Genomic DNA, 14,876 nt, shown 5'->3' on the forward strand with positions numbered 1-14,876 from the left:
CATTGCAAAGGGATAAGCAATATTTAAAGATGGTGTTTGCTTGCTAAACTGACAATTGTTGCTAGACCTTTTTTCAGAACATATTTCACATTACTTTTAACCAACTGGTCCCAAAGTCATTTTTAGTGGATGCAAATCAGTAACAACAGATGTACAGATTCTGTCTAAATATAACAAATATTTATACTATCTACTTTTTTAAATATATTTTAAAACATGATTTATTCCCGTGATCGAAGATAAATTTTTAGCATTACTCCAGTCTTTAGTGTCACATGATCCTTCAGAAATCATTCTAATATGCTGATTTGCTGCTCAAGAAACACTTTTTAAAATTATTATCATCAATATTTAGAAGTTTTCAGGATTCTTTGATGAATAGAAAGATCCAAAGATCAGCATTTATCTGAAATAAATAGCTTTTGTAACATTATACACTATATCATTCAAAAGTATTATATTATAGAAATTATTACTTTTATTTAGCAAGGATGCTTGAAATTGTTCAAAAAATGATGATGAAGACATTTATAATGTTACAAAAGATTTCTATTCCAGATAAATCTGTTTTTCTGAACTTTCTGTTCATCAAAGAACCTGAAAAATTCTAAAATTCTGTGGAACAGAAAGTAGTTGCAGTGGTTAACAGCTCACATGAGTGAAAGTCAGTAACACAAAATTATGTCTATCAAAGACTTACGCTTTATCATTTTTAAGCTTGACAGCCTTAGTCCTCATTCACTTCATTATATCACAAAGCGTAGCCAGAATATCCTTTGAATTTTTATGTTCATGCAGTCATGCACATTTGGAACACCATTAGGATGAATAATTAATGGCAGGGTGAACTTTTAACAGCCAAGTGTGACTGAAAAGACTTGATCAAACTTCGTTTTATAGAATATAAAAAGAGTAAAAAAGTATTTTATTTGTACAAAATGTTTTTGATTGTACAGGATTTGCATAGTACAATTAGAGTATGAATATGATGTACATTTGTATACCGAGTAAAGCTGAATTAAAATGTTTTTTTTACTGTACTGAATATACATTTGTATGTTCCCAAACCATAAGAAGTCTTTGTACTAACACTGATCTTTAAATCAAAGTAATATGCAAGGCACTCTATACTGTGAATGTGTTCAAACTGGTCTCCTCGTTTCTTTTTACCTCTAAACATAGGCAAAATAAAGTCATGACATGAAAAATGGATGTTTCCTTGATCTTTTTTAAATGCTTGTCTTTGGGATTTAACAATATGAAACATTTGGAAGTCAAAACCCCTGTCCAAATCCAAAGAAAAAGCATGTATAGAAATAAATCTGCAAAAATGTCCTGTTCTGGAAGCGGTGACTTTGTGTTGTCAAAGTGATGAATATATTAACACAAACCCCCTGCATGTACACAATAATGTCTATTCAGCAGCTTGGTCTGCCTAGTCACGATGAAATAATGAGGAGGAAGTGGGATGGACACTATTATAGATATGATTATATGAGCTGGTAACAAGTTGGTAAAGATAAGTAAGATATAGGCTATTTTTGGCTGTCGTTTACTGTAGTTTGTGTGACTCTGTGTTGACTTCCAATACATCCCAAAATTAGTAGAGCGACTGACTTTATTTTTAACAAGGTCCTTGATCAAGTCAGTCCGGTCTTAACTATTTGAGGGCCATTTCAGCACTGTCAAGGCCTATTCACACCAACAATGATAACTATAACAATTAAGATATAGTTTTAAAAATCATTCTAAAATTATAACAATAATGACACAGAGGAACAATATCATTGGAATCACTTTCTAAATGAAAAAAAAAACAAAACAAAACATTGACAGATAATCAGACTCACCCCATTGTCATCCAAGATGTTTATGCCTTTATTTCTCCAGTCGTGAAGAAATTGTTTTTTGAGGAAAACCTTTCAGGAATTTTCTCCATATAGTGGACTTCAATGTTGCCTGCGAGTCTGAATGTCCAAAAGGCAGTTTAAATGCAGGGTCTTATCTTGCAAAATGATCAGTCATTTTCAAAAAATAAAAAATAAAAATCTATATACTTTTTAACCTCAAATGCTCGACTTGTCTAGCTCTGCCATGCGTATGCGAACTCTGTGTAATCCGGATCAATACAGTTAAGGTGTGTCGAAAAAATCTTGTTTTCTTTTCCAACTTTAGGATCATCCTACATCGCTGCAGAAGTACCAACTCAGTGTTTACAAAGTAAACATGAAAAGAAGGTCAAACAGCCTTTACAAAAAAAAGGTAAAACAGTGATGTAGGCCGTTTTAAAGTTGGAGGAAAAAATGAGATGGGAGTTTTTCAATATACCCTAAACTGTATTGACCCGGATTACACAGAGTATGCATGTGCATCGCAGAGCTAGACAAGACGAGCACTTGAGGTTAAAAAGCATATAAATTTTTATTTTTTTTAGGAAATGACTGATCGTTTTACTAGATAAGACCCTTATTCCTCGGCTGGGATCATTTAGAGACCTTTGAAGCTGCATTTTTGACGTTTAAAGTCGCAGGCACCATAGAAGTCCACTATATGGAGAATTCCTGAAATGTTTTCCTCAAAAAAACGATTTCTTTACGACTGAAGACAAAAGGCATGAACATCTTGGATGACAATGTGGTGAGTACATTATCTGTAAATTTTTGTTCTCGAAGTGAACTTCTCCTTTAAAAGAGCTTGAGCATTTAAAGCGTCAGATGACAAAACTGAAGCGTGCACTTAAATTGAACAATGTTATCGTGCACTGGTTTGGTTGCTAATATAGTTATCATTATCGTTAACGTTCTTGGTGTGAACAGGCATTCATTTCACATCCTAAGAAGGCTCTTATATGGAGCTCTTAAAGGTACAGTAGCAAAAAGGCCTGTTTAATTCTAAAGGTCAACAGAAAAAAACAGGTGATTAACATTATAAATTGACCTCTGATGGATGATATGACTCCTTTGAGATACGAAATGACTAAAAAATGTTTTGGTGTGGTGTGGTGCATATTAAAATCAGGACTCAAGTCAAAATGCATTAGTGGGCGTAGTACCTGGAAAAGGAGGAGAACAGGAAACAGTGTTTTGAATTAGATCAGTCATGACTTCCTATAATGACATCATGTTCTGTGCTTTCATTGTTATTTGCTCTCTTACAGTCCAGTATGTCTGTCACTCCCATTGTAGTGATGACAGAAAAAAGGACAAGTACTCCCTGTCCTTCAGCATGATGGATATTTCAGTTTGTTCTTGCTGTAAACCGCACTTGCATTTTGAGTGACAAGTGTGTCTATGCACGCTCCCTAAGATTTCGTACATTTAGGAATCAAGTCTTTTGTTCTTAGTGTGCGTATATATATTCTGCTATATACACAACGCAGCAGCTGTGAAATTGTCCCCAAGAGTTCAAACCCTGTAAACAGCATTTAAGATTTTGGTCCTAGCTCTGGCTGAAAAGCTGCACCGTTCAAAAGGAAGAGTCTTTAACCGCACGGAACATCTGCAGTGACGTTGGTTCAACTTTCTGTTTGGGGTTTTGTTCTCGCCCGACCGGGCTGTAACCCGCAGACCGACCTGTGGGCTTAAAGCCAGGAGAGCGTCCTGTGGGAATCAAGCCCATGGTGCGAATGGGTGTGTGTCGCCGCAAAAATCGGCCAGAGGTCACAAGGTCACCATAACCATGGGCGTGAGAGAAGGCATAACCAGACCGACGTGTGCTCCTTCGGGTGAGCCTGGTGCGGCGCGGGCGAGGAGCAGGTTCTTTCATTGGACGTACCTTATACCTCACCTGTATTTAACAATCAAAACAGCATTTTGTTAATTGGTTCACCCATTTATCCTCCAATCCACTTCAACAAACATTTGAGACACTCTCTTTCTCTTTATTCTCTTTATTATTCATACTCTATCATTTTTATACTATTATATATTATCCTATACTATTGCACACAATTACAGTAAGACATTCTAATGTGCATACTTCCTCTTTACGCATATAAACATTCTGAATATGGCAATCTGAATATAGATTGGAATTTGATGTGCATGTAAACATAGTCAATTACTGCATATTGTAAAATTATAAGTAAATGGAACTGTGAATTGCACTCTTTTTGAGGATCGATAATGTGATGTTAAGTAACTCTATACCTTGTCGTTGATGGTAGGAAAGATCTGACCGCAGAAGAACCGGTAAGCAAACACAGGCAGAACACACAGTATAGCTGTCAATGTAACAGTCAGCCACACATTGGGCTGGTTAAGACAATTTCGGGCAGTTCCTGTAAAACACAACACACAACCACTGTATACTGTAATAACAACAACAATATACAACCGTCCTTTCTGGTCCTCGAATATGATTGGCTGAGGAAGTGCGATATTCTAGTGATTACTCCGCTTGTGGTATTTCTCACAACGAGTGTCATGGCGGACGCCAAAATCCACCCTTATTTTATAAATAATACTGTTTTTGTGTCACTAATACACTGTAGTATTAAGAGTTTTTAGGTGAGAATGTACTTGTTTAGACTTCAAATATGTGGTTTGTTAATGAAGATAACATCTATTTGAAAATTTGCTTCAATGTTTTCAGTGATGTGAGCTCCAGGTCGTCAGCGGCTGTTCGGTGCTCATGAACCTGCCAAGAGCAGCCTTACCTCAGCCAGATCTTCTGGAATTTGCTGCTGGCTCTGATGTCTCTATATAGGGATTAAACTTGATATATAATTTGATTTGGGTGAATCTAATGGGCATTCTTTGGTCTCATTAATCTATTATTTGTTCTAGAGAAAATAATTTTGGCTGAGGGCAAAATCTCATCACATTATATTTTATGTAAATTTAATGTTGTATATCAAAGCGCTGCCTTTGTACTGCGCTCTGATATATAGCACTTGTATTTGTACTGTATGAGTGCTGCGATTGGGGTTATTTAGCATTTTTGACATATTGTAACAATTTCTGCAAAAAAAAAGAGACAAATGCAAGCCCTGCTTACCTACAAATGCAAAAGAAGGTGGATGTAATCGAAAAAGTCCATCTGTAAACATGGTAAAGGTCAATATGAAGAACATTCCCAAACTTCCCCAAACGAAGAGATGGTTAACAACAGTCCAGTATGAGAGGTCCAGCCCCAACTGTAGTGAATAAGGAGCAGAAATTAGAAAAAAATTAATTCATTAATTAATTGCACACACAACTGCAGTGCAGGGCTGAACTGACCTGTACACACACAGTGACGGTGAGGCAGGTTTGAGTAATCAGTGCAAATGACTGATAGTCTGCACCATCTTTGCCGTCGTCTCTCGCCGTGTCATATGTGGCAGCGTAAGGCACAAAGAACAGCACTAGGGAGCTGTAACAGCTGTGAAGTGCACACATCATGAAAGCACGTTTACTAAAGTACTGACTTAACTGCCCTGGCACATACAGCTGAGGGTACTCAAGACTCCAGCCAGCATTCACATCCTGGAAAAAACATTAAAAAACAATATTAATCATATTTCATTTCAATTAACCAGTTTGTTTCTAACCATTAATTCACAGTTGAAATGCTGCAATGTCTCATTCATCTTTTTAACACACAAGAGCAGCGTGAACTGACATTTTTTAATGTTTCCTGAAGGTTAATAAAAAAAAAGCTGTGTTTCTTGCAACTGAATCCAGTATCATGAGAATTCTATTTGTTTGGACATAAACAGATATAAATACATTCTCATTTTATGTAACACAAACACACACACCCTACCTGGTCAAATAAACTCATTCCCAGAACAGGCAGGGCAGTGTATACCAAATTATACAAAGTGATGAAGCCTTCATCGTATACTGTCTATAGACAGAAAGACATGCAACAATCAAACAGGATTTTTATAATTTACATTAATTAGGTAACGGGTAATTGCAAGGAAAGAAAAACAGTTTTCAGTTCTGTTGCACTTGGCTCACCTGAGCGGAAAAGCCGCAAAAAAATGCGTACCAGAAGTGCACAAAGGTAAAGGTGAAGTTCTTATAGAAAAAGTAGCGCAGGAACTTGCACATGCGCAGGTATGACCAGCGACCATGTACCAGCAGGAGGCGCTGCAGGAAACGGAACTGAGCAAAAGAGAAGTCACTAGACAGCACTGCCTGCATTCCCTCCTGACCGCTGATACCTACACCAATATGGGCCGCTGCAGAAGAAAAATACAAAGAATAAGATTAATAAATAAATTACTAAAATAACACTGCATTGCTCTGAACAAAGAATAAAAGCTACAAACTCCAACTGTGATTTAATATCTGCAGGAATATCTGAACATTGTCTAATATGCCATTTTATATAATAAAACAACACAAAGAAGTCCCTAAGCATGTTTATTTTATTACGCATCTATATTGTTGTCAAGGTGAATTCACCTTTAATCATGCTGACATCATTAGCTCCATCTCCTATGGCTAGAGTGACTGCTTTCTTATATTTCTTGACCAGCTCCACCACCTGAGCTTTCTGCAGAGGAGTCACCCGACAACAGATGACCGTCTTGCACATGCAAGCCGTCCGCAAAAACTCCAGCTCCATGTTGCTCTCCAGAGCGTATGCCTACAAACACAACGATCCCAACAGGAAATAAAATGGTTTTACTCTGTGCAGCCATGCCACACCCGTCTCAGTACCAAGGGCAGAATCACATTCAGACATTAGGCAAAAGGAAGCATGGATGAGAGAAAAGACTGTTTCTCACCAGACTGTGTCCATTTATCACCAGTCCGTATTCTCCATTCACGTTTTCATCCTGAACCACTTTAGGAGTATTACCCAGGATAAACTCAGGAATAAGCAATTTATCTTGTTCAGTTTCAGGGCGGATCTTCAGACGGGCATCCCTTTGCAAAAAAGAGACTATTTAAATAATATGGTAGCAAGCAGCGATTACTGGGGTTCTTTAGCATTTATGACTGTTACAGTGCCAGCTGTGATCTCCTTAAAACTTTGCATGCTTGTTTTGAATCACCTGTCGCATGTGCTCATCAGGTTTTGTAAAGTTTTGAGTTTTCCTTTAGGCTTTTAGGATTTCGTAAACGACCATGTTATAGGTTCCCAAAGCGTAAATGTCAACATTTTTTTGATAATTATTGACCTAAAGAGTCTAGAATATCGTACTACAGTTGTTTTTTCCAGACTGAGCAAAAAAACTAGGACTAGTTTGCAAAAGTAAGTTTTTTATATCTTCTCAATCATTTAACAAACGATTTGAATTACAGCATGAGGAATGAGGAGTTCTATCAAATGATTTGAACATTGTGTGTATATGCATACAAACAAACCGCGTACAATCAAAAATTGATTATCTCCCCCCAGTTGCTGATTTCTTTCAAATTTCTCACAGACCTTTGGGGCCATGAGTCAAACAGGCCCACTGAGTTTCGTTCCAATTCGGCCTACATTAACCTTGTCTAATAAGTTTAACCTTGTCTAATATGTTTTTTTGAGATGCAAAAATGTCCTTATAGACACTTTGTCTTAGTCACTTTGGACCAAGACTGTGCACAGCGATTTTCACATTGATAGGACAAAAGGTTGTGTAAGCATAGCTATTTTTGCATTTTTTTTCCAACTTATAGCACCACCAAGTGTCCAAGCCCTGTGATTTTTGTCTTGTGACCTCAGATTCAGCTCTTACATACATATTGTGAGTTTGGCGAAGATAAAGTGGCCCTGCCCCAAGATGGAATCTGAGCATGCGTTTTGTCTGGAGCCAAGGATTCCATCAACATAAGACACTCGAGCATGTGACTGACGTTAAGGAGTTATGAGCGATTTCGTACTTTTGATTGCTGTAGCGCGCCTGTCAGGCCAATTGGGGCAAGCCTCGGTAATGTTGTCGGCAATGTGAGTACTACTATCCCTCCAAGTTTCAAACCTCTACGACTTACAGTTTGGTCTGCATGATCAGTTTTACGTCGAGATTGCTGATCCTTGGCCATTCTAATAATTACAATTACTACATGCTTGAACCCCTAATAAACACAACAGAAATTCTGTAGAAACATACATAAATGTCTAAAAACAATAGCAAGAAAAAAAAACATGCTTTTACAAGCTAATTTTGTATATGCAATTTAAATGACATCATTAAAATTTCCCTATGCAGTGCCCATTTTGTGGACACCCACCCAAATGAGCAATCTTGCCATGACCTTGCCATGATGTGTTTACGCCTCAATATATATTACATATTATGTCATCTGCATGAGATATATTACCTCAGCTCCTGTCTGACCTCTTCGGGTGAGTTAGCTGCAACTATAAACACGTCGTTCATCTCCTCCCTCAGCAGGTTACATGAGTAGCCAATGTTCTCAGCAGTCTCTGTTAGATAAAGACAGACAGTACAAGAAACCGGAAAGTTTTTAGAGGGCCATTTGGTAATGTATCATTAAATGAACTTAATTAACAAACTTGCCAACCGTGAACACACAAGAGCCCACACACACAAACACACACACACACACACACACACACACACACACACGTACACAAATGGTGGGTAATCAGTACATTACATAATGATTATAAATGACACATGCACTGACCTCAATATGTTACATAATTGAATCACTGCACTTTCATAATGTGAGACACAGAAGTTTGAGTTTAAATACAAAAATAGTCTTTGGGAACAGACTGTGTTGCTTAATGACTTTATTTCTCCCTCATGAGAGGCGCAGCACAGAAAATGAGTTAGAAATTACTTAGAAAATAAGAAATGCAAATACATCAGGTTTAGTTTAGAGTGATCAGATACACCAATATTTCAAATAACACTGGAGGAAAAAGGTCACAAATAGCAGAAAGACATGGCTGAATTTTAGAATTAAATAATTAAGCACCTTGCTTGTCACCAGTGAGCACCCAGATTTTGATTTCTGCTCTGGCCAGCTGTTCAATGGTCTGAGCAACTCCATCCTGAAGTTTATCCTCTATGGCTGTGGCTCCAATTAACTACACAAAAAGGACAGCACAAAAACACTTTAGCTTCATATTCTAAAAAATGGCTAACATTTAGAGTACATTACAGTAAACTTTTCTTTTCCATGAGTGTGTGTTTTATTCATACCATCATGTCTTTCTCTATCTCCTCATATAGTTTCTCCAGTTTCTCCTCCCGGTCCTCCAGCGCCACACTGGACTCATGATGGCGCTGTTTCCACTCTGCAAAATATTCCTCATCCAAATCCTTATAAGCTAGAACAAGAGTTCTCAACCCCTCACCAGCAAACTCCTACAGAGACAGAGACAAAGGCTGTGAGAGAGTGCAAATTTTCAGCATCATTACTCCAGTCTTCACTGTGACATGATCCTTCAGAAATGAATACTTTTATTTAGCAAGGATGATCAAATTGATCAAAAGTGATGATAAAGACATTTATAATGTTACAAAAGATTTCTATTTCAGATAAAAGCTGTTTATCTGAACTTTCTATTAATCAAAGAACCCGGAAAAATTCTACTCAGCTATTTTCAAAAACAATAATAATAATAGTAATTATAATAATAAATGTTTTGAGCATCAAATCAGAATTCTAGAATGATTTCTGAAGGATCATGTGACTGGAGTAATGATGATAAAATGCAGCTTTGAAATAAATTACATTTTAAAATATTTTCAAATAAAAACAGTTATTTTAAATAGTATTGCTTTTGCTGTATTTTGGATAAAATAAATGCAGGCTTCTTTAAGAAAACACAAAAAATCTTATTCTTCAAAAACTTTTGACTGGTAGTGTACATTGTCTAAAGTGTGTGAGATAGCATGTGAAACTGAGAAAGATAAACAAATATTCTCTTTGTAGTCTCACTAGAGCCCTCTGGTGTTGACTCACATTGAGGTGCTCTGTGGTGACCTTCATCAGTTCGCTGCAGGAGGGATGTAGTCTCTCATATACGATGGTGTCTGCTCCTTTACAGTACAGAGAGAGTTTGCCCTCTGGATTACGAACTGAAAGAAAAACCCCACATTTAACACACACAAATACACACTATGTCATTCTTAAAACAATAGTTCACACAAAAATGAAATTTTGCTGTGCATTTAATCACCACCAGGCCATCCAAGATATAGATGAGTTTGTTTTTTTATCTAAACAGATTTGAAAAATATAGCTTTACAGTGCTTGCTCACAAGTGGATCTTCTGCAGTCAATAGGTGCCATCAGAATGAGAGTCCAAACAACTGATAAAAATTTCACTTCTATCCACAAGTAATTCATGTGACTCCAATGGCATGTGACATGATTGTAAAAAAGATTGTAAAAACACAAAACAAACAAAAAAAACAAACCTTAATTATAACTTCAAACCATGACTTCTGGTCAAATAATCAGTCCATAATCTATAATAATTCCTATTGTGATGTCAGCCTCCGATATATTTGTTTAGAATTGTTTTTACTTGCAAACAGTGTTTGATCTGCAAATATTTCTCTCCATATTCAGACAATATGACTTTTTCCCTGAAAAAAGCAATATTATTGGATGGAGCACTCTCTTATTTTAGCCATAAGCAATGAAGTGAAGTTAAAAACATCTTAACGATGATTTTGTTTATTACAAACACACAGCTATTTACTTTACAAGACAATAACTGATGTACAGGAGTTGTGTCGGATTATTGTGATGTTTTTATCAGCTGTTTAGACTCTCATTCTGACGGCACCCATTCACAGCAGAGGAGCAAATGATATAATGCTAATATTCTCAAAATCTTATCTGACGAAGAAACAAACTGATTTACGTCTTGGATGGCCTGAGGGTGAGTACATTTTCAGCAAATTTTCATTTTAGGCCGAGCTATTTGTTCAGTCACTAGTGAGCATACCAATAACAGACATCCTTTTTCGCACATTGTTAAAGTCCAAAATGGCTAGCAGCTCATAGCTCTTCTGAATCCCCATCTCCTCTATTGTCACTGTCTCAGGACTGCGTGAGCGGAACACAAAGCCGAAATTACGTGCGGCCGTGACCAGAGCGCCCTCATCAGGAGACTGGGCCTGGTATACCAGATCACCTACAGAGTAAATGTATATAGAAAACTTCATGATTTAATATACACATGCAGTAAAAAGAAAACGCATGTTACACACTACCACTCACCCTCCTTTTTTTCCTCTGCCATGACAGTGTGACAGAGAGCCAGCAATCTGAAGAAAGCATGAACGTCTGGAAGCTCCAGCTTTATAGCCTCTACCAGAGTATGATCATAAAAGAGGAATTTTGGGTCCGCAAGCCGGTTGAAGGAGAAATCCACTGGTGTCATTTCCTATTGCCAAACTCAAACTCATTAACCCAGCAGACTCATTAAAATCCCTTGTGATTGTTTGAGACTTTGTTTCTCACCTCTGTGATCTCCAGCCTCTGTCCACTGTAGTTGTCAATAACATCTCCTGTAGGGCAGAGAAAACACACTTTTAAGTTCAAACAGTATCAGGCTGTTTGATCGCGGCAGGGGAGTTTTATGTCTTGGGATGACTGTATTGGCAATCTTTTGAAATAATATCGGCCTATAAATAGAAAAACTGAGGCATGTGGGATTGTTCCTGACCGTAAGATTTCCCATTAATGGAGCATTTGTTGAAGGTCATGATGTTCTGGGTAAGCGTGCCGGTTTTGTCTGAGAAGATGTATTTGATCTGACCGAGCTCTTCGTTGAGCGTTGTCGTTCGAGCCTCAGCTGGCGTGTCAGTTCGTGCGTGATACATGTTCCTGTCCCAGTTGATGTAGTAACTGTTGCCTAACCGAATCACTTCCATACTGCAATATAAACACAAAGAATGAAAATGGCATTCCTTTTTTTAATTAGTGCAAAAGTTTTTGCATCATCAGGATGGCAATTTGAGTCAAAGGTTTAAATGAAAAATTACAGCAGTTTTACAGCCAAATGGGCAACAGATATCTAGAAATAGTGGAGAATATTTCTGCATCTTACATCATTTCTTCATTTTCATTTAATTTTTACGGAAAACAAACAAGCATGCAGGACATGTACACACTCTACCTGACATATAGTGAAATGGGCACCACAGTGTTGAGGATTATAATGTAGGACCAAAAAGTGAGGAACGCTGAAAATGCAATGTTCTCTTCTCGTGGAAGAAAGGCATTGAACTTTGACCCTGCATGGTTTTCCCAAATCCCATTTCCCACAGCCAGAATAATACACATCAGAGCCAGAAGCCCAAAAATCTACAAACAAAACACAACAGGTCAAACTTTAGTTGGTAACTTATATTGACCAACCTTCTCCTTGCACAGTAACCAACTACATTCAATATTATATTATTATTTTATTATTTATTCACGCAGTTCTTTTTCTGTCAACATTTATTGTTTATACACACTGCCGATGCAGTTTTTTTTTATTTTTAAAAGAAGTCTCCTATGCTCACAAAGGCTGCATTTATTTTGGTCGTACAGAAATATTGTGAAATATTATTACAAATTAAAATAGTTTTCTGTTTGTACATATAATATTTAATTACTTTCTGTGCTAGCAAAAACCTAATGTTCAGCAGCCATTACTCCAGTCCACTTCACTGGCTTGATCTGTCAAAAATCACTCTTATATGCTGACTTGGTATTAAAAAGAAAATGTCTTCTTATTGTTGAAAACAGTTGTTTTGCTTAATATTTGTAAGGAAGCTGTGATGTAATTTTTGAGATTAAAACATTTACTCCCTTTTGATTAATTAATTGCTTTCTTGGTGAACATATTATTAGTATATCACAAACACACACATACAGTTGAAGTCAAAAGTTTTACATACACCTTGTAGAATTTGCAAAATGTTAATTATTTTACTAAAATAAGAGGGATCATACAAATGCATGTTACTTATTAATTAGTACTGACCTGAATAAGCAAATTTCACACACACACAAAAAAAATGTGCATGAAGTGCACAAGAAAAAAATAGTAGTTGATTTTTTAAAAATGACCCCGTTCAAAAGTTTACATACACTTGATTCTTAATACTGTGTTGTTACCTGAATGATCCACAGCTGTTTTTGGTTTGTTTGTCCTGAACAGTTGAACTGCCCACTGTTCTTCAGAAAAATCTATCAGCTCCCACAAATTCTTTGGTTTTTCAGCATTTTTGTTTATTTGAACCCTTTCCAACAATGACTATATGACTTTGAGATACGTCTTTTTACAATGAGGACAACTGAGGGAATCATATGCAACTATTACAGAAGGTTCAAACACTCACTGATAATTCAGAAGGAAAAAATTATACATTAAGGGGGTGAAAACTTTTTGAATTTAAAGATCAGGGTAAATTTAACTTATTTTGTCTTCTGGGAAACATGTACTGTAAGTAACTTCTATAGCTTCTGAAGGCAAAATAAGAAAAACTTACACATCTTCATTCTGTTTAAAAAGTCTACACCCCTGGCTCTTACAGCATTGTGTTTCCTTCTGAAGCATCAGTGAGCGTTTGAACCTTCTGTAATGTTGCATATGAGTATAGTTGCAAAGATGAATCTCAAAATCATACAGCCATTGTTGGAAAGGGTTTAAATACACAAAAATGCTGCAAAACCAAAGAATCTGTGGGACCTGAAGGATTTTTCTGAAAAACAGCTGGCAGTTTAACTTAAGTTTAAAGATTTTGCAAGGTGTATGTAAACTTTTGACTTCAACTGTATATAAAAAAGCAAATCTTCAAGTGAAGGAGCTGTAGATTAAACGTTTAACTTACAAAGAGCACCAGTACATTCATGAGTCGATCGATACTTGTCCTCTTAAAGGTGCTTTTCCCACAGTTCTGCATCAATTTAGTCTCTGGCCCTGAAGACATGCCATATATATGAACCACAACACTTTTTCTTCAGGATAACCAACCACTGTAATTATTTCAATCATAAATCCAGTATGTTATTTATTTAAGAGTCAGTTTTTGTCTAGTCTGTTTAGTCTACAGACTAGGAAACCATTTTACACCCTCAAAAGCATACACCAGACACATTCTCTGTAGTAATAAAGAGGGACGCCAGACAGCTGCCTGAGTTTATTACCTGCAAACAGCACCAGGCCAAAACACCAGTCAGTGTTTCTGAGCGTGCAGCCCCTGAGTAGGACTCGCTCGTTGTCCAGCGAGTATTTCTGCGTGTCGAACGTCAACGTGCCCGTAAAGCGATCCAGACGGTTGTTAGGAGGCTCACAGCACACCTCCCCTGAATAAAGCACAGATAAGACCAGAGGAAAGTGTTACTGCACAGACGTTGAGAAGACCTCGATTTAGGAGTTTTCAGTTAATTTAAGGTAACTATTTTCTTTAATATCGTCTGAGCACACAATGAGACTATTGTTCTGTATTGAAACTCTAGAGAAGACGTGAGATGGGGTTTTGCTCAGGTGAAAACTCTGAGAAGCGGAAGAATTAATAAAAAGTCTCAGTTTGTTCTCAATTTCATCTTGTGTAGCAAAAAAGGTGAGATTTCTATCAGCAAAAACAAACAAAAAAGGAAGTCAAAAAAAAGAAAAACTATTTAAAAAAAGGGTAGCAAATAGCTGACTCAAGTTCCTTCCTTAAAATGAAAAAGATTGTAAAGTAAAGCTACGTAAGACTTCTCATGAGTTTGATCATGGAGGAACCCAGACAAATGGCAAAATCTTCAATGTGTGTTCATCATTATTTGTATAGGATATAATTACAACTTCATTCTTTAAATTAAAGCAACTTCACAAAGCCAGGTTAAGGTTGGTCTGTGCCTGCTCAAAATGTGATGCAACATGCAAAGCTGCATACTAAAAAATGCTAGACTTAACTATGTCTGCTCTGACTCTCCTCAGCTTCTAGTATCAAAATATACAGTTGTAATTGCTGTGTAATG

At 36.9% G+C, this 14,876-nt stretch overlaps 1 protein-coding gene across 5 annotated transcripts in view; it reads right to left on the bottom strand.

Moving 5' to 3' along the window:
* Positions 1-909: 909 nt before the first annotated feature.
* Positions 910-14,876, bottom strand: part of atp8b5a (ATPase phospholipid transporting 8B5a) — a 35,508-nt gene continuing 21,541 nt past the window's right edge. For all 5 annotated transcript variants that reach the window (XM_051108660.1, XM_051108661.1, XM_051108663.1 and 2 more), the window contains 19 exons: positions 14,058-14,216; positions 13,742-13,830; positions 12,037-12,224; positions 11,584-11,792; positions 11,379-11,425; positions 11,136-11,301; positions 10,861-11,049; positions 9,867-9,982; positions 9,101-9,265; positions 8,874-8,985; positions 8,247-8,352; positions 6,725-6,866; positions 6,399-6,582; positions 5,949-6,172; positions 5,749-5,832; positions 5,223-5,468; positions 4,999-5,137; positions 4,149-4,279; positions 910-3,786 (listed from right to left, as the gene is read on the bottom strand). In XM_051108660.1, the coding sequence (XP_050964617.1) occupies positions 3,466-3,786; positions 4,149-4,279; positions 4,999-5,137; positions 5,223-5,468; positions 5,749-5,832; positions 5,949-6,172; positions 6,399-6,582; positions 6,725-6,866; positions 8,247-8,352; positions 8,874-8,985; positions 9,101-9,265; positions 9,867-9,982; positions 10,861-11,049; positions 11,136-11,301; positions 11,379-11,425; positions 11,584-11,792; positions 12,037-12,224; positions 13,742-13,830; positions 14,058-14,216 (3,017 nt within the window). In that variant the 3' untranslated portion in view covers positions 910-3,465. The remainder of the gene's footprint in view (positions 3,787-4,148; positions 4,280-4,998; positions 5,138-5,222; positions 5,469-5,748; positions 5,833-5,948; positions 6,173-6,398; positions 6,583-6,724; positions 6,867-8,246; positions 8,353-8,873; positions 8,986-9,100; positions 9,266-9,866; positions 9,983-10,860; positions 11,050-11,135; positions 11,302-11,378; positions 11,426-11,583; positions 11,793-12,036; positions 12,225-13,741; positions 13,831-14,057; positions 14,217-14,876) is intronic.

This window comes from Labeo rohita, chromosome 5, assembly GCF_022985175.1.
Source record: "Labeo rohita strain BAU-BD-2019 chromosome 5, IGBB_LRoh.1.0, whole genome shotgun sequence".
NCBI classification, from domain to species: domain Eukaryota; kingdom Metazoa; phylum Chordata; class Actinopteri; order Cypriniformes; family Cyprinidae; genus Labeo; species Labeo rohita.